General features: G+C 37.6%; 1 protein-coding gene across 1 annotated transcript in view; it reads left to right on the top strand.

Annotated features, from left to right (window-relative positions):
* Positions 1 to 22,000, top strand: part of BLTP1 (bridge-like lipid transfer protein family member 1) — a 203,279-nt gene that overhangs the window by 168,832 nt on the left and 12,447 nt on the right. The window contains exons 70-81 of the mRNA XM_070757683.1: positions 581 to 755; positions 3,042 to 3,203; positions 3,287 to 3,426; positions 5,141 to 5,321; positions 6,754 to 6,948; positions 9,398 to 9,583; positions 11,592 to 11,729; positions 12,817 to 13,077; positions 14,175 to 14,325; positions 15,371 to 15,528; positions 15,853 to 16,045; positions 21,184 to 21,398. Coding sequence (XP_070613784.1) covers positions 581 to 755; positions 3,042 to 3,203; positions 3,287 to 3,426; positions 5,141 to 5,321; positions 6,754 to 6,948; positions 9,398 to 9,583; positions 11,592 to 11,729; positions 12,817 to 13,077; positions 14,175 to 14,325; positions 15,371 to 15,528; positions 15,853 to 16,045; positions 21,184 to 21,398 — 2,155 coding nt within the window. The remainder of the gene's footprint in view (positions 1 to 580; positions 756 to 3,041; positions 3,204 to 3,286; positions 3,427 to 5,140; positions 5,322 to 6,753; positions 6,949 to 9,397; positions 9,584 to 11,591; positions 11,730 to 12,816; positions 13,078 to 14,174; positions 14,326 to 15,370; positions 15,529 to 15,852; positions 16,046 to 21,183; positions 21,399 to 22,000) is intronic.

Raw genomic sequence — 22,000 nt, forward strand, 5'->3', positions numbered from 1 at the left:
GAATGGTTTCTAAGGGAATGGAAAATTGCAATTTAGGGGTTTAAAGTGTTAAGGGAAAGCTTGTGATACTGTCCATAGTCAAAAATGGTGTATTTACTTCCGCATCTCTACTTCGCGGAAATTCGACTTTCGCGGGCGGTCTCGGAATGCATCCCCCGTGAAACTCGAGGGAACACTGTATATGAGAGAGACCTATTACATGTAAAGCAAGATAGTTCAAGCAATGATTTGTCATAATTGTGAGGATTTTATAATTATGAGGACAGGAAAATAGAATATTACATGCAAGCAATAAAACAAGAATTGTACGTAGAACAATATCGGACCTCTGAAAAGTATAAGCATGCATATGTACTCAGTACTTCGTTGTAGCAATTACTGCCTCAATGCGGCATGGCATGGAAGCTATCAGCCTGTGGCACTGCTGAGGTATCAAAATTCTGCCAGTCCCTATATTTTCCATTTCACTCAAAGTGTTATTTGTAATTTATGCTCTTCTATTCTTTACACTGCTCCTTGCCCCCAGAAATTTTGGCTATGCAGAAACTTATGGATTTAATCTTACTTTGTCTTGTTTCAGCTACATTACAATTCTAAGATGTTAAAAACTGAGTCGCCAAATACGTCTCGAGGATCGTCCCTTCAAAGAACCTTTTCCAAAGAATCAAAGTTGTATAGTATGAAAGAGATTATTCCTCCTACCCGTATCAAGGCTAAAACCTTACTAACTCCTCAACCTCCACCTATTCCATCAGGTAAACATTTCATTGTTTGTCTTTTAACTTTAGTAATTTTTTTGTGAAAGTGTAGGGGTCAAGAGTTAGATCAGTATTTGTAACTTAATAAACTATCCTACAGTGGTACCTCAAGATACGAACCCCTCGTCTTATGAACAACCCGAGATACGAACCCGGGGTTCAGAAAATTTTTGCCTCTTCTTGCGAACTTTTTTCGTCTTACGAATGCCAAACCCGAACTTACGGGTTCGGCGTTCGGGAGGCTGCTGGGAAGCCCCCCGGCTGTTTTAAAAGGTGACAGCCGTGCGGAGGGGCTTCCCAGCGGCCTCCCGAACGCCGAACCCGGAAGTTCGGCAAAAGTTCGGGTTTGGGAGGCCGCTGGGAAGCCCCGCCGCCCGGCTGTCACCTTTTAAAACAGCCGGGGGGCTTCCCAGCAGCCTCCCGAACGCCGAACTCAGAAGTTCGGGTTTGGCGTTCAGCTTCGGGAGGCTGTTGGGAAGCCCCCCGGCTGTTTTAAAAGGTGACAGACGGGCGGCGGCGGTTTTTTGCGGGGGGGGGGGGGTTTCCCCTGCACGGATTAATGGATTTTACATTGTTTCCTATGGGAAACAATGTTTCGTCTTACGAACTTTTCGTCTTAGGAACCTCCCCCTGGAACCAATTAGGTTCGTAAGACGAGGTATTACTGTACTTGATATTGTGATACATTTTTCACATTTTTTTTGTTTAGTACTTTTGATTATTTTCTTATTAGCTTTTCTTTTTGGTTAAATTTTACTTTATCTATTGTAAATGGTTTCTCTTAGAGCTCAATTTTTGCTGCCTTCCCCACCCCCCCCCCCGGTCCAGGCAGCAGCCCAGCCCTGGCTTTAGTTAGGAACATGTTAGATTGTATTTGCTGCTTTATGCCATGCATTCTTTTGAGCAGATCCCAATATTGTAACTTGATATGTCACTTTAGACAAACTTTTTAATGGGATTATGTTTTTTTAATTATGGTTTTTTAGTCACAGCTGTAGCCAGCTGTCGCTATCTGTTCTGTCGGGCTCTCTGGTAGACTTCTCCCAAAAATTCACAGGTACAAATTTCAGACACACACACGTTTGAAAATTCAAAACAATGTTCTTTATAATGAAAAGTCACTTAAACTAAGCCCTCTTTTGGTATAGCAAAGAGCACTGGTCTCCAAACAAACTGATAATTTGTACAAGTCCCTTATCAGTTCTGTGATACTTAGCTTGCAGCTGTGAGGCAATTCACAGTCCTTCTTCTTTCACAAAGTGAAACACACTTTGGTCTGGTTTAGTTTCAAAGCAGGGAAAAATCAGCACACAAAAGGTCAAAGTCAGTAAAGCAGTCACGAAACACAACGATCAGATAATCCTCCACAATGGCCAAACCCACAGGCTGCCTCACCAATCACCACAGCCCCACCCAACCACAGGTGGCCTCATTTTCTTTGATAATAATCTCTCAGTTGTTGTTGCCTATGCATCGCTCTCCGCATGCGTGGCTGTATCATTAACTCTTGTTCTGAATCCAAGGAGGAGCTAGATAATTGATTTCCTTCTGAGCTGTCTGCCACACTCTCCTCCTCCCTGTCACTCATGTCTTCTTGGTCAGAGGAGCCTTCATTAGCAGATTCCACTGGGGGGGGGGGGGCAAAACAGGCCTGCAGCATGTGGATTTGTCCCCCAGAGCTAACCACAACACTATCGGTTCAGCGAACCAGGCTACATGTCCGCTAATGCTTCTCCTTAATCTGTCCGAACTGGTAGCATTTCACTCCTGATTTAAGGGCAGCCTACACTTTCTTTTTCTTATTTTCCCTATCTATAGTTGGCCATAAGATGAAATTAGATAATTACTTGTTGGCACAGTACAGATGCTGTAATCATATCTTTTCTTTTCTTGAAAATTATAGCAGATACTCATTACAGTATTTTGTCAAGTATCCAGTATTTCAATTTATGTGTGCGTGTGTGAATGGAAATTTCATTTTAAGGATTTAAAAATGATCTTTTTTAGTCATCATGATTATAAAATTAGAAACTTTATTAAACTGTCAATTTAAATTTATTCTTGATGGTTTGAATCCATCTTAGTTAAGCCATATTCTCTAGAAAAATGCTGAGGATCTGTTAGATTAACCAGAGATAAAATATTAACTTAAGGAAGAATATGTCAGAAATTGTATTAAAGTAACCTGACTGTTGACCTATAATTAACTTTTCTTACTTTTTAATTTGTGTGCTGTTTGATGTTTGTGATCTGGTATTTCACTTTATTTTTCAAATCTTTCAGCCAAAGGTAAAGGAAGTGGTGGCATAAAAACAGCAAAATTGTATGCTTGGGTTGCACTTCAGTCTTTGCCTGAGGAAATGGTGATTAGCCCTTGCCTGTTGGACTTTCTAGAAAAGGCACTTGAAACAATACCTATAACTCCAATAGACAGAAATTATACAGGTATCATACTTTTCTGTCATTTTTATAACCTAATTTTTATTTTTCAGAAGTTATATGTAATCACTTCCTTATTCTTTTAATAGCCATCAGTTCACAAGATGAAGATATTGGGCAATTTGATATGCAAGATCCTTTAGAAGAATCCACAGCTTCCTTAGTATCTTCATCAACATCAGCTTATTCTTCTTTCCCTGTTGATGTAGTGGTATATGTAAGAGTTCAGGTGAGCATGGATGTCAACTTAAGTAATACCTTGAGGCTGTTGTAAATTGGTAGGACTTATTTGTACATAGATAATTTTTTTTTCAAATGCCAAAATAATGTATTATTTTTTAAATTGGGACTTTTTTCATGTATTCTATAGTTTCTATTTAATCTTCATATAAGAAATACCATTGATGCCTTGTAAAGAAAAGTAGTCGCTGTGTCTGTTCATTTATTTATTTATTTATGTATTTGTTGTTTGTTTGTATTGCTCTTAGAGTATACTTTGCTTTAAATGTTGCACTGTTTGGTAATGAAAACTATGTTATGAATTTAGATACTGTATTCTAACTTCTCCCATGGAATCTAAAGCAACATTTGGTTTCATGAAAGTGGGTTAAACTAAGATCTCCCTATGGTTTGAAAATGACTCTTGTAACCAATTGTAAAATTAAATGTTGCTTACTTGTATTTCGGACTCAGCAGTCTAATCAGATGGAATAAATTAATATTCATTGCTAAAATATTTGCAACCTATTGACTCAAACTACACAGAGCCAGGAAATGTGAAACTAGGGCTGATGTTTTTATTAGCCAAGATGTACTAAATTCAATTTGATGCATTTAATTATACAGTTCTTCTCTACAATATACTCTTCTTGTGTTCCATCTGTGGTTTTCTTCAGTGTCATACTCATTCTTAGATTTTCTTAATAGTTTTTATGACCCAAAAAACAAGACCCCCAAAAGTCTTGTTTTAAACATTCTGTGGAGGTAGCAGATATGTTACTTTCCTTATTTCTGACCCTAAGTTATCATCTGAACACAATTATCTTCTATAACTTAGTATACTTTCTGGCCCTTCTGTTCTTAAATTTCAATTTATGATCTGCCAACCCAGACCTAGGAATGAAGAATATTTAAAATTGAATTAAATAACATGTAGATCAGTAATGACAAACCTTATTTCCCTTGGGTGTCAAAAGTGTGTGAGTGCTCACTATCACACATGTGCAAGTGCCAACATTCATAATTCAATGCCTGGGGAGGGTGAAAATGGCTTCCCCTGCCGCCCCAGAGAGCCTCTGGAGGCCAGAAATGACCTGTTTCCTAACGTCTGGTGTGCCCAGGAGGCCCGTTTTTCACTCTTCCCAGGCTCCAGAGGCTTCCCTGGAACCTGGGGAGAGCAAAACCGCCTTCCCTCATCCCTCAGAGGTCCTCCAGAAGCTGAAAATGCCCTCCCAGAGCCTCCGGTCAAGCCAAAAATCAGCTGCCCGTGCTGCAAATGCAAACTGGAGTTGACCTAGGCAAGGGTAGGCAAAGTTGGCTCTTCTCCATTGCATCTGGAAGGAGAGTCCAACATGGGTATTACTCCAATCCTATTGGTAGAGACTGAGTTAAAAATTTACATATTAATTGACATGTGGACTTCAACTCCCAGAATTCCTGAGCTAGCATGATTGGCTCAAGAATTCTGGTAGTTGAAGTTCACAAGTCATAGAAGAGCCAGCTTTGCCTATCCCTGACCTAGGGCAATGGCTCGGGACCGGGTGCCAGCAAATATGGTTCCATGGGTCACCTGTTCCCATCACTGATCTAGATGGTCACACACTATTTGTCTCTCACAGTAAAAAAATTAATAGTATTCCATCTTTAAAATTGTTCTGTTGCTTGTTGCTTTCTTGTCATTTCAATTCTCCATGTATGATAAACACTGTTTTTCTTTTCTTCAGCCTTCACAAATCAAGTTCAGCTGCTTGCCTGTGTCACGGGTAGAATGCATGTTGAAACTCCCTTCCCTTGATCTTGTATTTTCTTCTAATCGAGGAGAATTAGAAAATTTAGGTTCAACCTTCCCTACAGAAAGTTCTTTACAAGGTGGATCAAAGGTGCCATTTAAAACTGTCTCACCAGGTAAAATCCATTTATTATTTTAAAAAAAAACAGTTTCTGTTCTTTCTAAGGGTGTATTCAGGTCTAATATAAAATAAGAGTTTAATCCTGCAATGATGAATTGTGGATCTTCTGGTGTTTTCAAAGACAGAAAATAAAATATGTGCTTACAACCATGATTGTGCCTTAACAAAACCAGTGGTTAGTATTAACTTTGATTTAAGATCAAATTAGAATTAAAAATTTGAAATTGCCTTGTTTCCCTAATTGATTAATACAGATTGTGAAATTTCTTGTTTCCCTAAATGATTAATACAGATTGAGATCTTTCAGACATAATTGCTTGTTTGCTGTGATGTCTGAGCTTCTTTTATCAACTTACCAAATTCCTTTTGAGCTTAGCTTAGTAAGACATTCTGGTTGGTGATTATAATAATAAAGTAGAATACATTGTACTCCGCACTAATAAATTTAGCAGGAGGACACATAAAAAAAATATTTCCCCGTTTCAAATAATCTAGCATTTATCCATATCAGGATGCAGAAAGAGATGTCTTTATCAGATCTTATAATGTGACCAATATGAGGGAAAAGCAGTTCTTTAGAGGCGTTGATTAAGCCATTCATGGAATAATGCTGAAAGCTTGTCCAATACCAGTTTAGTGGTTAAGGCATTAGGCTAGAAAGTGGAAGATCATGAGTTAAAGTCCTACCTTAGCATGCAAGCCAGCTGGGTCACTTTGGGCTCTCTCACCCCAAACCACCTCACAGAGTTTTTGTTGGGTGGGTGGGAAACGAGGAAGATATCTTCGAACATGTTTGCTGCCTCGAGCTATTTGTAAAATGATAAAGATGGGATAGAAAATAATAAAGGAATAAAAAATAAATAATTTGTAAGAATGTTTCCAAATAATCAAAAAAAAAATGTAGCTTGGCGGGACCCAGGGGAAGAGCCTTCTCTGTGGCGGCCCCGGCCCTCTGGAACCAACTCCCCCCAGAGATTAGAATTGCCCCCACCCTCCTTGCCTTTCGTAAGCTACTTAAAACCCACCTCTGCCGTCAGGCATGGGGGAATTGAAACCCTCTTCCCCTAGGCCTTTACAATTGTATACATGGTATGTATGTATGTATGTATGTCTGGGTTTTATATTACTGGGTTTTTAATAGTTTTTAGTATTAGATTAGTATTGTACACTGTTTTATTGTTGCTGTTAGCCGGTCCGAGTCTCCGGAGAGGGGCAGCATACAAATTCAATAAGTAAGTAAGTAAGTAAGTAAGTAAGTAAGTAAGTAAGTAAGTAAATAATTTAAGCTCATACCGCTATGAGTTGTCACCTCCAATAATCCATGATTGTAAGAGTCTTATCAAAATATGTTTCTATTTTCTTTCCAAGGACTGTACTCAGGTTTATCTTTGTGATTTTTCTAAAATACATTTCTTTTTCTGCTTTAGGTTCTTCTCTTGGGTTAGGTAGCCCTTTTGGCAGAACACGGCATAGTAGCAGCCAATCAGATTTGACAGGTTCTAGCAGCAGCTCTTCAGGTTTGAGTTTCACAGCCTGCATGTCTGATTTCTCCCTTTATGTGTTTCATCCGTATGGAGCAGGAAAGCAAAAAACCACTGTTGCTGGCTTATCTTCTGGGACAGGTAACAGAGAATATTGTGCTTCGTAGAAATATATTGGTGATTTCTTGACTTTTTAGATAAGCCTTTAAAAAGGAAATACAAAATCCTTTTAAAAATGACATTGTTCTGGTTTAACATAAAGCAAATATTTAAATATGTATGAAGGTATATTAAACATAAGTTTTGCATTCATATTTCAGAGTACATATATGTAATAAGGTATTTATACAGTCAATGCAGTAAAAAAAATTGTTCATTTGTTTAGAAACAGTATTAAAATTAATACATGATATAGCAATAGCAGTAGACTTACCGTATTTTTCGGAGTATAAGACGCACTGGAGTATAAGATGCACCTTAGTTTTTGGGGAGGAAAATTGGGAAAATAATAATCTGCTTACCAGATATTCATCTAGCTAGCATCCTTAGTCTGGTCAGTTTCAGCACATTATTTTATCCCCTTTTTAGGGCTTTAAAAAAAACCTTATTTGGAGAGAGAGTAACAATGAAAGAGCTTGCAAGCCAGTAAGAGCTGGGAGCATTGTTAGAATCTGGTTAGGAATGGAAAGAAACTTATTTGGAGTAAGTTAAGAGTAATGAAAAAAAAACTCTGCAAAGACTTAGAGCTTGGAAAACATTATTTGCAGAGAATAACAATGAAAGACCTTGCAAGCCAATAAGAACTGGGAACATTGTTAGCACATGGTTAGGGCTGGGAATAAACATTTGGAGCAAGTTAGAGCAATGAAAAAAACCTGCAAAGACTTAGCAGACAGTAACAATAGAATAGAATTCTTTATTGGCCAAGTGTGATTGGACACACAAGGAATTTGTCTTGGTACATATGCTCTCATATGAAAGATCTTGCAAGCCTGTAAGAGCTGGGAACATCATTAGCACCTGGTTAGGTCTAGAAAGAAACATTTGGAGCAGGTTACAGCAATGGAAAAAAACCTCTGCAAAGACTTAGAGCTTGGAAAACATTCTTCACAGACAGTAACAATGAAAGAACCTGAAAGATAAGAGCTGGGAAGATAGTTAGCACCTAGTTGGGGGGGGGGGAGCTTTAAAAAAAACTGCATTCAGAGTATAAAATGCACCTGAACTTTCAACCTCTTTTAGGGAGGGAAAGGGTGCGTCTTATACTCCAGAAAATATGGTATACAGTGATCCCCCGATCATTGCGAGGGTTCCGTTCCAGGACCCCTAGCAATGATCGGGTTTTCGCGAAGTAGCGCTGCGGAAGTAAAAACACCATCTGCGCATGCATAGATGGTGTTTTTACTTCCGCAGCGCTAGCGAGGAGCCGAAGATTGGGGTTCCTGGGAAGGGGACTCAACTTGTCCGCCGCCCGCTCGCGCATCGCCCGCCCACGCCGTTCATTCTCGCCGCTTCCCAGCTGAGTCCTGAAGCGAATTCGCTTCAGGACTCAGCTGGGAAGCGGCGAGAATGAACGGCGTGGGCGGGCGAAGGGCGGGCGGGCGGCGGACAAGCCGTTCGCTCGCGCTCGCTCGCGCCGCTTCCCAGCTGAGTCCTGAAGCGAATTCGCTTCAGGACTCAGCTGGGAAGCGGCGAGAATGAACAGCGTGGGCGGGCGATGCGCGAGCGGGCGGCGGACAAGCTGTTTGCTCGCGCGCGCTCGCGCCGCTTCCCAGCTGAGTCCTGAAGCGAATTCGCTTCAGGACTCAGCTGGGAAGCGGCGAGAATGAACGGCGTGGGCGGGCGATGCGCGAGCGGGCAGCGGACAAGCCGTTCGCTCGCGCTCGCTCGCGCCGCTTCCCAGCTGAGTCCTGAAGCGAATTCGCTTCAGGACTCAGCTGGGAAGCAGTGAGAATGAACGGCGTGGGCGGGCGAAGGGCGGGCAGGCGGCAGCGAGGAGTTTGCGTGGGCGGTGGGGAAACTCCTCGCTGATGCCCGCCGCTCGCCCTCCCGCCAGCAAGAGGGGGAAGACCTAGGGAAGCCGCCCAGCAGCTGATCTGCCTGGCGCCATCTACGCATGCGTGCCCATAGAAAAAGGGCGCGCATGCGCAGATGGTGTTTTTACTTCCGGGTTGCAAAATCGCCATATAGCCATTTCGCAATGATCGGGGTCGCAATACCCGGGGGATCACTGTATACCACTTTACAGCCCCCTCTAAGCAGTTTACGGAGTCAGCATTTTGCTCCCAACAATATTTGGGTCTTCATTTTACCCACTTTGGAAAAATGGAACATTGAGTCAATCTTGAGCCTGGTAAGATTTGAATTGCCAAATTACAAGCAGCCAGCAGAAGTAGCCTGCACTACTGCACTCTAACCGCTGCGCCACCAGTTTATAATAGCATATAGCAAGCAATAATTTATTAGCCATATTTTATACTAGCCATAGTTAGTACACACTTTTGTGCAAAGCTCAACATCTGCAGACAATATGCGCGAATAGATTTCATCCATTTGGATTAAGCCAAAAAAGCATTAATGTTTTTCATAGTTTCAGGGACTATAGATGAAGAACCCTCTTCAGTTACTGGTCGCAAGGATTCGTTGAGCATCAACCTTGAGTTTGTAAAAGTTAGCCTATCAAGAATAAGGCGCTCAGGAGGTGCTACTTTTTTTGAGAGTCTCTCTGCAAGCAAATCTGCCAACAAGATGGAGACTACTTTAATAAACATATCTGGTATTTATCAATCCTATGGAATAAACTTAGCACATCATAGAAAATGCTACTTCATTACATGTAACAGTATCAAACTTGCCATTTTCCCCCTCTGTAGGACTTGTAGGTCTTTTGAATGGATCTGGTATAATTGCATTTTAAGCTAATAATAAAACTTGATATATTTTCTCCTCTGCGTTTCATTAAACAGATTTTTCTTGGCCTTGTCATAATTCTCTAGAGCCAATATGCAGATACTCCTTGACTAATGTTCCCTCATTCAGTGACAGATCGAACATGCGACAGCACTGAATGAGGAGGACTTGCAGCAAGTCCTTATAGTTGTGACTAGCACAAATTCCTGCAGTCACATGATTAAAAGTTGAGTGCCTGGGAACTGGCTAATAATTATGCTATCAAAGCATCTCTTGGTCACATGATCACCGTTTGTGACTTCCCTGCTGGCTTCCAGAGAACAGAGTCAACAGGAAAGGTGGAAGGAGTTCACACATTTATTTATTTATTTATTTATTTATTTATTTATTTATTTATTTATTTATTTATTTATTTATTTATTTATTTATTTATTTATTTATTTATTAATTAATCAGATTTGTATGCCGCCCCTCTCCGCAGACTCGGGGCAGCTCACAGCAATAATAATACAATGTAAACAAATCTAATATTTAAGTTAATTTAAAACCCCCAATTTAGAAACCAATCATACATACTAACATACCATGCATAAATTTTATAAGCCTAGGGGGAGGGAAAGTCTCAATTCCCCCATGCCTGACAACAGAGGTGGGTTTTAAGGAGCTTACAAAAGGCAAGGAGGGTGGATTTGGTTCCAAAGGGTCGGGGCTGCCACAGAGAAGCCTCTTCCCCTGGGTCCCACCAAACGATATTGTTTAATTGACGGGACCTGGAGAAGGCCAACTCTGTGGGACCTATCTGATCTCTGGGATTTGTGCGGCAGAAGGCGGTCCCGGGGATATTCTGGTCCGGTGCCATGAAGGGCTTTAAAGGTCATAGCCAACACTTTGAATTGGTGCTCATATAACTGCAGGATGCTATGATTGCACAAGATTTGTCTAACAACAGTAACTTTGACTGCTGGAACTGCTATTGTAAGCCAGCATGATCACATCACATTGTGCCTTATGATAATGATAGCCATGAAGTTTCCAGCCCCAATTACCACCAGCAAGTGAAGATTATCTGCATAACCAAAATAATAGGCAGATCCTCCTAGGAAATATTTTATAAAACATGAATATAACTGCTCACTTGACATTGCCCTTATTTCTCTCTAGCAGGTGGAAAAATATCACCTTTTTGAACTTGCAAACAAAACTAATACCACTGTAAACTTTCTGTAATTCCATCTAAAAGCCTTTTAAGCACGTATAGGGTTGATTCACCGTAACACTAAATCAAGCTGTCATTTTTCAATATCTATTTCTATTTTTCTTGATCCTTTTTTGAGATGAGATGATAAAATTATGCTAGATATTGCTGAGGAAGAAGGAGACATCTCTTTTTATAGCAAGCAATTTCAGTATTGACTACATTGGAGTATTACAAACTATTACTGTAGTGAGCCTAGGGTTTGATGTTGCTATGTCAAAAATAAGATATTAAAAATGATATTTAATATAGACAAGTTTCTTCTGAAAAATGGAATATACTCTAGGCTTACAATCTACAATAGCCATCAAGCATGAAATTGATTGCAGAAGGTTACAAATCAAATAAACAAACATTGATAACCTTGATCTTGGGTGGGAGAATCTGTAACCCTTTCTATGTTGTGTTGAATTAAACTATAGTAGGCCCAGTTAGTTTGATTGATGGTAAAAGATACTAAAGGATACAATCTAAATTAAATTAATCATCTCAATTTTGACTATTTTAATTATAATATATTAAGCACTTGGTTTTGGGTTATAAATGATGGACATTACAAGAATGAATAAAATAATGTGAAATATCAAATATAAAACATGTTTTTGTAATTTTTTTACAGCTGTTTGTGATATAGGATCTGCTTCTTTTAAATATGACATGCGGAGACTGAGTGAGATTCTAGCATTTCCAAGAGCGTGGTACAGAAGGAGTATTGCAAGACGCCTCTTTCTAGGTGATCAAACAATAAATATGCCAGGTAAATATCCAAAAGAATGTGGAAGAAATTTTTTTCAGAAATAATCATAATATAGTGGTCCCTCAATTTTCGCGGGTTCGAACTTCGCGAAACGGCTATACCACAGTTTTTCAAAAATATTAATTAAAAAATACTTTGGTTTTTTCCCCTATACCACGGTTTTTCCCACCCGATGACGTCATACGTCATCGCCAAACTTTCGTCCGCCTTTAATAAATATTTTTTTAAAATAAACTTTAATAAATAAACATGGTGAGTAATAATCTAAATGGTTGCTAAGGGAATGAGAAATTGCAGTTTAGGGGTTTAAAGTGTTAAGGGAAGGCTTGTGATACTGTTCATAGACAAAAATAGTGTATTTACTTCCGCATCTCTACTTCGTGGAAATTCGACTTTCGCGGGCGGTCTCGGAACGCATCCCCCACGAAAATCGAGGGAACACTGTACTGCGATTGACATGTTATTTTTCTATTTTGTGTCAGAAATGCTATGATGAAATAAGAAGCTAGATCGCAAATGGATTAAAAAAAATGTTTGTGTTTAAAAGCTGTTTGAATGTCTCTCCCTTGGTTCCCTTAAAATAGCTGGTTTTAGATTATTTTTAAACAAAGAATCCTCTAGTCTCTCAATAAATAACTAGGTGACGCTGGAGAATGGCATATTGTAACAATCTTGGTAGATTTGTGTTGAATTAATAACAAGCTAAATAGAATAGAATAGAATAGAATTTTATTGGCCAAGTGTGATTGGACACACAAGGAATTTGTCTTGGTGCATATGCTCTCAGCGTACATAAAATAAAATATACATTTGTCAAGAATCATGTGGTACGACACTTAATGATTGTCATAGGGGTCAAATAAGCAATGAAGAAGCAATATTAATAAAAATCTTAGGATATAAGCAACAAGTTACAGTCATACAGTCAACATGGGAGGAAATGGGTGATAGGAATGATGAGAAAAACTAGTAGAATAGAAGTGCAGATTTAGTAGAAAGTCTGACAGTGTTGAGAGAATTATTTGTTTAGTAGAGTGATGACGTTCGGAAAAAAACTGTTCATTTATTTTGTTATATGTCTTCCTAGTAACTTCGGGTCCTGGGACCCCAGATTCTGTGGAAGGGCTGAACCAGCACATGTCACCTGAATCATCAAGAAAAGCATATTGTAGGACCTGGGAGCAACCAAGTCAGTCCGCTTCATTTTCCCATACGGCTCAGTCACCAAGTGTTTTCAATGAGCACGGTGCTAATAGCAATATGGCCTGTGCATCAGGGTCTCATAATCTAAAATCCCCTGCTGTTTCAAGATCCAGAAGTGTATCAGATTCTTCAGTCCCTCAGAAAGGTGAAAAGAAGCTTAATTTCACTACTTTGATTCACACACATCAATATGCAAGTTTCTGTTGGGACTTGGTTATTCTGAGGTATTTTCCAGCATAATCTGAAGAGTGGTATTAATATTTGATTCTCCCCCCCCCTGTTCTGTCTGGGTCCCCCCAGACGCCAACACCAACCAAAAAGAGTAGCCAGACACACTGGTAAAAAGCAAAGGCAGTTTATATAATTCAAAGCAAACACAGGTAACAAAAACTGTTCTTACAGACAGGAACACTATGAAGCTTCACAGAGGTTTCACGAAGGTCAGGCAATAAAACAGGATTCTTGCTGGCAAAAACAACGCTGGAGATAATAAAACCCACGCCTCCCCCAAGTCTTCCAGACTTCTAGGCCACAAGCCAAGATCAGAGACGCCGAGAATCGAAGCAAGGTCACAGGACTCCCAGTTGATAACTCTCCACAAGACTGTAAGGGCGGGCCTGCCTTTTCAACCCTGCTGAGGAGAACCACACCCAAACCCAGCTGTTGCCAATTCAGGGATGGAAATACCTTTCTAATTGGCCCCGTCTTTGAGCTGCTCGTCGCTGCCTCATGTCTATTATAGCCTGTGCGTCTTCATCCAATGAATCCAGGCTACTAGCTGGGGAGAGCCCCCCCCCCCCCCCGGGGGTCTGAGGCTGCTCTCCCTCCTCCTCTTCCTGACGTTCCTCTCCCCCGTCTGCCTGGTCCTCCCCCTCCTGTTCACTGTCCTCCTCCTCTGGGCATGGATCTGGCAGAGCTCCAGCCGGTCCCTGAGGAGCCTCAGGCTGAATCACAACACCCCCCAGTAATACTTTGCACTATTTATCCACCTTTATCGCCAAGCATGGGGGAGTTAAGATATTCTTTCCTCCTAGGCCATTACAAGTTATGCATGATATGTTTGGTTTTACTATAAGGGTTTTTAGTTGTTTTATTAATTGGATTTCTACATGCTGGGTTTTTTTTTATCATTGTTGTTAGCCGCCCCGAGTCTGCGGAGAGGGGCGGCATACAAATCCAATAAATAAAAATAAAAATAAATAAATATTACATTTACAGTATTTGCTTTGGGTTTAATTTCAGATCTTCTGTCAAAAACATCAACTCCATTTAATAAATCAAATAAAGCTGGAAATCAACAAGTGACACCATGGGAAACACTGGTTGTATTTGCTATAAACCTGAAACAATTAAATGTACAAATGAATATGAGCAACGTGATGGGAAACACCACGTAAGGAAACCTTTTTAAATGAACCATTTGAATTTTCTATAGAAACATAGAAACATAGAAGTCTGACGGCAGAAAAAGACCTCATGGTCCATCTAGTCTGCCCTTATACTATTTTCTGTATTTTATCTTAGGACGGATATATGTTTATCCCAGGCATGTTTAAATTCAGTTACTGTGGATTTATCTACCACGTCTGCTGGAAGTTTGTTCCAAGGATCTACTACTCTTTCAGTAAAATAATATTTTCTCATGTTGCTTTTGATCTTTCCCCCAACTAACTTCAGATTGTGTCCCCTTGTTCTTGTGTTCACTTTCCTATTAAAAACATTAAATGTTTCGATCATGTCCCCCCTTTTCCTTCTGTCCTCCAGACTATCAGATTGAGTTCATTAAGTCTTTCCTGATAGGTTTTATGCTTAAGACCTTCCACCATTCTTGTAGCCCATCTTTGGACCCGTTCAATTTTGTCAATATCTTTTTGTAGGTGAGGTCTCCAGAACTGAACACAGTATTCCAAATGTGGTCTCACCAGCATTCTATATAGCGGGATCATAATCTCCCTCTTCCTGCTTGTTATACCTCTAGCTTGCAGCCAAGCATCCTACTTGCTTTCCCAATATATATTCCAAACAATTTTTTTTTAACATGCAAAAGTGTGTACATGAACATGCAAGAATATTTGAAAAATGCTTTGATTCAGGAAGCATCAATTGTCATTTCAAGTTAGGTTATGTAGAATAGGACTTTGAAGGGAGACTTCCTTGAAAATCAGCTGTTGAAGACATTGATTGACTGCAGAACTCCATCTTTTTCTTATCTTACTATACTCGCTGGCAATGCAGAGATGGCTCATCAATATTTTTATTAGGAAAAATCTGAGAATTTCTTCCATCTTGTTTTGCTAAATGAAATTGAGAGAATTGTGTCTTTACTACCAAGTGCATTTTTTATTATTATGTTAAACGCATTTCACAACTTGCATTTTTGCATGTGAACGGACAAACAAGGTAAACAATATTTTCTCCATATTTTGTGCATGTCTTAGGTGGACTACTAGTGGTCTGAAAAGTCAAGGTCGTTTATCCGTGGGCAGTAACAGGGACCGCGAAATTAGTATGTCAGTAGGACTGGGAAGATCACATTTGGATTCTAGAGGTGGAGTGGTTGGTGGTACCATAGACGTTAATGCCTTGGAGATGGTGGGTAAGTTGAAAAGTAGCAAGTATTTTTTTTCGTCAATGATTAGTTCTCTTTATATAGTTAATATAGTGAAGACATCAGCTAATTTTATTTGTTTAATTGAAATATTAGCATTTGCTTATTACTTTTAAATTGAGTAACCACTAATTGTTGAAAGCATTTTCTGGACATTTTAAACACTATTTGTGTGTGTCTACATGCACTAATACAAAAAGAGAGAGAGTTTGGACGGTTTGTGATATTAACTGGCAGCTAGTGATAGAGAGCCAAAGTAAAGTATCTTGTTTTTTCCCTTTGCTACTAAACTGATCTATAAATGTTTTTCAGCTCATATTTCAGAACATCCTAACCAGCAGCCAAATCATAAAATTCAAATTACCATGGGCTCTACTGAAGCTCGTGTGGATTACATGGGGTCTAGTATTCTAATGGGCATTTTCAGTAACGCAGACCTTAAACTGCAGGATGAGTGGAAAGTTAATCTCTATAATACTTTGGATTCCAGTATAACTGATAAGAGGTAACGAGTTTTTTTTTGCTTGATATATGGGTATGGGTAAGGATAGAACAGAAATGCCTAATCGGTGACAATAATAATAATAATAATAATAATAATAATAATAATAATAATAATAATAATAATAATTATTATTATTATTATTCTGAAGCATAACACACCAGACGTGATCGTGGAGAAAAAGAAAGTATGGATCATCGACATCGCAATCCCAGGAGACAGCAGAATTGAGGAGAAGCAGCTAGAGAAATTAGTGAAATACGAAGATCTAAAAATTGAGCTGCAACGACTCTGGCATAAGCCAGTGAAAGTGGTCCCAGTGGTACTTGGCATGCTGGGCGCAGTACCAAAGGATCTCAGCGGACATTTGAAAACCATCAGAATTGACAAAATCTCCATCTGTCAATTGCAAAAGTCCGCTTTACTGGGATCGGCAAACATAATTCACCGCTACATCACACAGTCCTAGGTGCTTGAGAAGCGCCCGACTGGTGATGAAATACGAAATCCAGCATAGTGATCTCGTTTGCTGTGTTGTACTGACATAATAATAATAATAATAATAATAATAATAATAATAATAATAATAATAATAATAATAATAATGAGAAAATTGGGAAAGTATTTACGTCCTTATCACATAACAAAAAAAGAGGGATTGCAGTTTACGTTAAAAAAGAATTAGATCCAAGGAAAATATATGCAGATAAAAAGGGAAGAACTTTAATCATGACAGTTAAAATTGTTAATGTATTTGTATCATTAGTAGTAATTTATGCACCAAATAAAAATTTAAAAAAATTCTTCTATAACTTGCACCAGAAACTGATTGAATTAGAAGTAGAAGACATTTGCATGATAGGTGACTTTAACGGTATTATCGATCCCATTAAGGATTACAAAAGTGCTAATAAAAATCGATATAAAAAAAGAAAAGTACTGCCAAAAACGTTTGATCAGATGTGTGAAGAATTAAACTTGAGGGATTGTTGGAGAACAAGGAACCAAAATAAAAAAGAATATACATTCTACTCCAATGCGCACCAAAGTTGGTCTAGGATTGATATGGCGTGGGTTAATAATAAGATAGGAAACTTAATAAAACGAATTCAAATTGATAAAAACGATTGGGCTGATCATAACCCAATAAAAATTATATGGAATGAGGAGGAGAAGGAAAATAGGAGTTGGAGATTAGATCTACAATTATTAAAAGAACAAGAATATATAGATTGGATTGAAAGAGAAATGAAATTATTTTTAAAAGAAAATAACAACCCAGATACCTCCCTCCAGAATTTATGGGATACAGCAAAAGCCTATCAAAGAGGCTTAACAATAGCCTATAAATCAAGAAAAAACAAGGAAAAAAGACAAAATCAAAAAGAGTGGATATTTAAATTAGGAAAATTAGAAAAAGAATCCCAAAAAGACCCAGGAAACCCAAATATAAGGCAACAAATTATGCTGATAAAACACAAACTAGAATTAATAGAGATAGAAGAAGTAACTAAGAAACTAAGAGAAGTAAAACAAAATCAATTTGAGCACGCAAATAAACCTGGCAGATGGCTATCGTATAAATTGAGGAAAGAAAGAGAGAAGAAATTAATCCAACAATTAACAGATAAAAAAGAAATAACACATTACCAGTTAAAAAGAAAGAAAGAAATTGCATTAGAATACTATAAAGAATTGTATAGTGAAGAAAATATTAAGGAAGAAGATATATTAAAATATTTAGAGACATGTAAAATCAATTTAATAAGTAAAGAAGATAAAGAAATATTAAACAAAGAAATAACAAAAGAAGAATTGGAAAGAACAATTATGAAACAGAATAATAATAAAACACCAGGCCCAGATGGCTTCCCAATTGAATTCTATAAGGTAACATTCCATGTAACGGGAGAATTATTATTAGAAATTTATAATAAAATGTTAACGAACGGAGAATGCCCGGTATCATGGCAAGAAGCTAACATAACGCTGATACATAAAGAAGACACAGATCCAAAGTATATTAAGAATTATAGACCAATATCTCTGTTAAATGTAGACTACAAAATTTATATGGCAATTATAGCAGACAGATTTAAAAAAATATTAAACAAAATAATACACTCTGATCAGAATGGTTTCTTACCTAACAGACAAATTAGAAATAATATAAGAATTACATTAAATATGCTAGAATATTATGAAAGCCATAATGATAAGGAGTTTGCAATGCTATTTCTAGATGCTGAGAAAGCCTTCGATAACCTCAATTGGAACTTTTTCAAAAAATTAATAAATACTATGGATTTAGGAGAGAACTTTGAAAATACAATAAATAAAATATACTTCAAACAAAAGGCAAGGATAATTATAAATGGAGATTTAACCAATACATTCGATATTAAAAAAGGAATGAGACAAGGCTGTCCACTATCTCCCTTAATATATATAATGTCTATAGAAATACTATTAAACCGAATTAGAGGGGAATCATCAATACAGGGCACCCAAATTAAACAACAAATTTATAAAACACAGGCCTTCGCTGATGATCTGGTCTTCTTCTTAGAGAATCCAGTTAGCTCAATGATATACTTAGTAAAAGAATTAGAGAACTATGGGAAAGTGGCCGGCTTAAAAATAAATAGGAATAAAACTAAAATATTAACCAAGAATTGTAATCAAGATTTAAACAAATTATTAATAAAAGAAACAGGTTTTCAAATAGAAAAAAAAATTAAATATCTAGGGATTTGGTTTACGACAAGGTATTCTTCACTGAAAGAACTAAATTATATAAAATTATTAACAAAAACAAAAGAAGATTTAGAAAAATGGTCAAAGTTAAATCTATCCTTAATGGGAAGGATCAATACAATAAAGTCTAATATACTTCCAAGGTGGCTCTATCTCTTCCAAACAGCACCAATACAATTAAACAAATCGTTCTTTGCTAAAATAAATAAAATAATTTCTAAATTTATCTGGTGCAATAAAAAACCTAGAATAAACATGAAAGCCCTACAAGATTTAAGAACAAGAGGAGGATTCGGTTTACCCAACTTAGAAATATACTACCAAGCCACTAAATTACTATGGATTAAAGAATGGGTCAACCTTGAAAATCCTAGAATTCTAACAATAGAAGGCCACGATATAAATGAAGGATGGCACGCACATTTGTGGGAAAAAGAACATTCAAAACATTCTCACTTTAAACAACACCAAATTCGGAATACACTATTGACACACTGGCGGAAAGTCAGGAAAAAACACTATAATGAAATACCCAGATGGCTATCCACTCTAGAAGCTCAAATTCATCCAAACATAATAAGCCAAGAACAAAAAATAACCTACGAAGCCCTATTAAATACTAAAGGAAGTCTTAAAACTAGAGAAAGACTTAAAGAGCAAGGCATAGTAATAGATTGGCTTCCATATTACCAAATTCAAAGCAGATATAAAAGGGACTTGGTACAATTTGGAATATGTAATAAACAAAATGAAATAGACAAAATATTGACAGGATCCGACAAAAAATTTATAACCAAAATGTATATTTATCTATTAAACTATGAAAACATCGAAGAAATTGTTAAACCTAACATGATATCTTGGATGACCAACTTTGGATATGCAATTCAGCTAGAAGACTGGGAAAAACTATGGTCAGTTAATTATAAGATGACTTTGTCAACACCATATAAAGAAAATCTTTATAAAATGTTCTTCCGATGGCATTATGCGCCAGCACGCCTAGCCAAAATGAATGTAAACATTAGTAACAAATGTTGGAAGTGTAAAAAAGAAGTGGGAACATACTACCACATATGGTGGCAATGTAACGAAGCAAAAAAATTTTGGATTCAAATTAGGGCATGGATGGAAGAAATATTGGGCTATAAAATTGAAATAAAACCGGAAATGTATTTATTAGGCATAATTAGAGGCAAACATAGCAAAGAAAATTACTACTTAATAAATCACTTACTTACTGCTGCAAGATTAGCATATGCACAAGTCTGGAAACAAGATAAGATTCCAAACAAAGAAACGGTAATTAAAAAAATATTAGACTGCGCCAAATTTAGCAAATTAACATACGAAATTCAAAACCAACAAAATAAGGACTATTACAAAGTGTGGGAAAAAATTTACAACTGGGTGGAAATCAAGAAAAAGGTATAGTAAATAGAATTGTTAAAAAATAAATCTTGTAAATATATTAAGTGTAAATGTTTAATGTTGTATTGTTTGATGTCTAAATGTTTGTAAGTCATATAAAATAAAATAAAAATATTAAAATAATAATAATAATAATAATAATAATTATTATTATTATTACAGTGATCCCTCGATTTTCGCGATCTCGATCTTCGCGAAACGCTATATCGCGATTTTTCCCACCCGATGATGTCACTCCCTTCCTTTCTCATCTTTCTTTCTCTCTCTCTTTCTCTATCTTGCTTCTTCCTCTCTCACACTCTCTTCCTCCCTCTCTCATCTCTTTCTTTCCTTCTCTCTCTCTATCTCTCCCCCTCTTGCTGGCGGGCGGCGGGCGGGCAAGCGGGGGCATCAGCAAGGAGCCGGGGTTTCCCCTTTGCGTGGGCGGCGGGGAAACCCCGATCTTCGTCTGCTCGCTGCTGCTGCGCTGCCGAGCAGATCAGCTGCTTGGCGGCCGCAGCAGCAGCGAGCAGACGAAGATCGGGGTTTCCCCGCCGCCCACGCAAACTCCACCATCTGCGCATGAGCGGCCATGGAAAAAGGGCGCGCATGCGCAGATGGTGTTTTTACTTCCGCAACCCTACATCGTGAAAAATCGATTATCGCGAGGGGTCTTGGAACGGAACCCTCACGATAATCGAGGGATCACTGTATTATTATTATTATTATTATTATTATTATTATTATTATTATTTTTATTATTTATTAGATTTGTATGCCTCCCATCTCCGAAGACTCGAGAATGCTATCTACAGTGGAATCCCATAAGTTAACTTATTGAAGCATTTTTATTTAAGAAATAAATCCACGGTTTTAATCAAATTGTCACTAAATATTTTTGTATTAGCTATTCTCTCTTCAAAGCTTAATAAAGCATTATAAATTCATGGAAAACTATTAATTTTATATTGCAGTGAGATATTTGTCCATGGTGATTTGAAATGGGATATTTTTCAAGTCATGATTTCCAGATCAACTACGCCAGATCTCATCAAAATAGGAATGAAGCTCCAAGAATTCTTTACTCAGCAGTTTGATACAAGCAAGCGAGCTCTGTCCACGTGGGGGCCTGTTCCTTACTTTCCTTCTAAAACTGTTGCCTTTAATATAGAAAAAAGTTCACAGCAGTGTATGTATGAAATCTATTTCTTTTATATCATAAAGCTTTCATCAAAAATATGACTTACTATCCTTCCTTATTTCTGAGCCCAGACAAATTGTATTTTTAGCATCTTCTTCTTTAGCAGCATCACAGTTTTTTCTCCAAAATCTATTAAATAACACTGGAGATGTGCAGGAAAAGGTACTGTATTTAAAAATGATCTAATCAATATTTAAAATAATAGACAGAGGGAGGTATCCAAAGAAATGAGCTGATATCTTAATGCTGAGTCTCAAAATCAGAATTTCAGCAAAAAAAATAGTAACTGAACATTTTGAAAAATAATAATGTGTGTATTCTACTATGGAAAGACACAAAAAGGTCTTTTACAGTCATTTCTTTTACAGTCATTATGGAATACAAAAACAGAAGCCATTTGAAGCATTTAATACTTCTAAACATTTAATCCACACTTGTATTAACATAGTAAGTTATACCAAAAAAATAAATACAGGTAAACCTCAACTTATGACCATACTTGGTATTGGAATTTCCATCACTAAATGATGCGGTCATAAAGTGAGATACATCTTAACAATAGCACTCCCCATTCCAGTCATTAACCAAAG

The sequence above is a fragment of the Erythrolamprus reginae genome, chromosome 7, assembly GCF_031021105.1.
Source record: "Erythrolamprus reginae isolate rEryReg1 chromosome 7, rEryReg1.hap1, whole genome shotgun sequence".
Taxonomy (NCBI): Eukaryota; Metazoa; Chordata; class Lepidosauria; order Squamata; family Dipsadidae; genus Erythrolamprus; species Erythrolamprus reginae.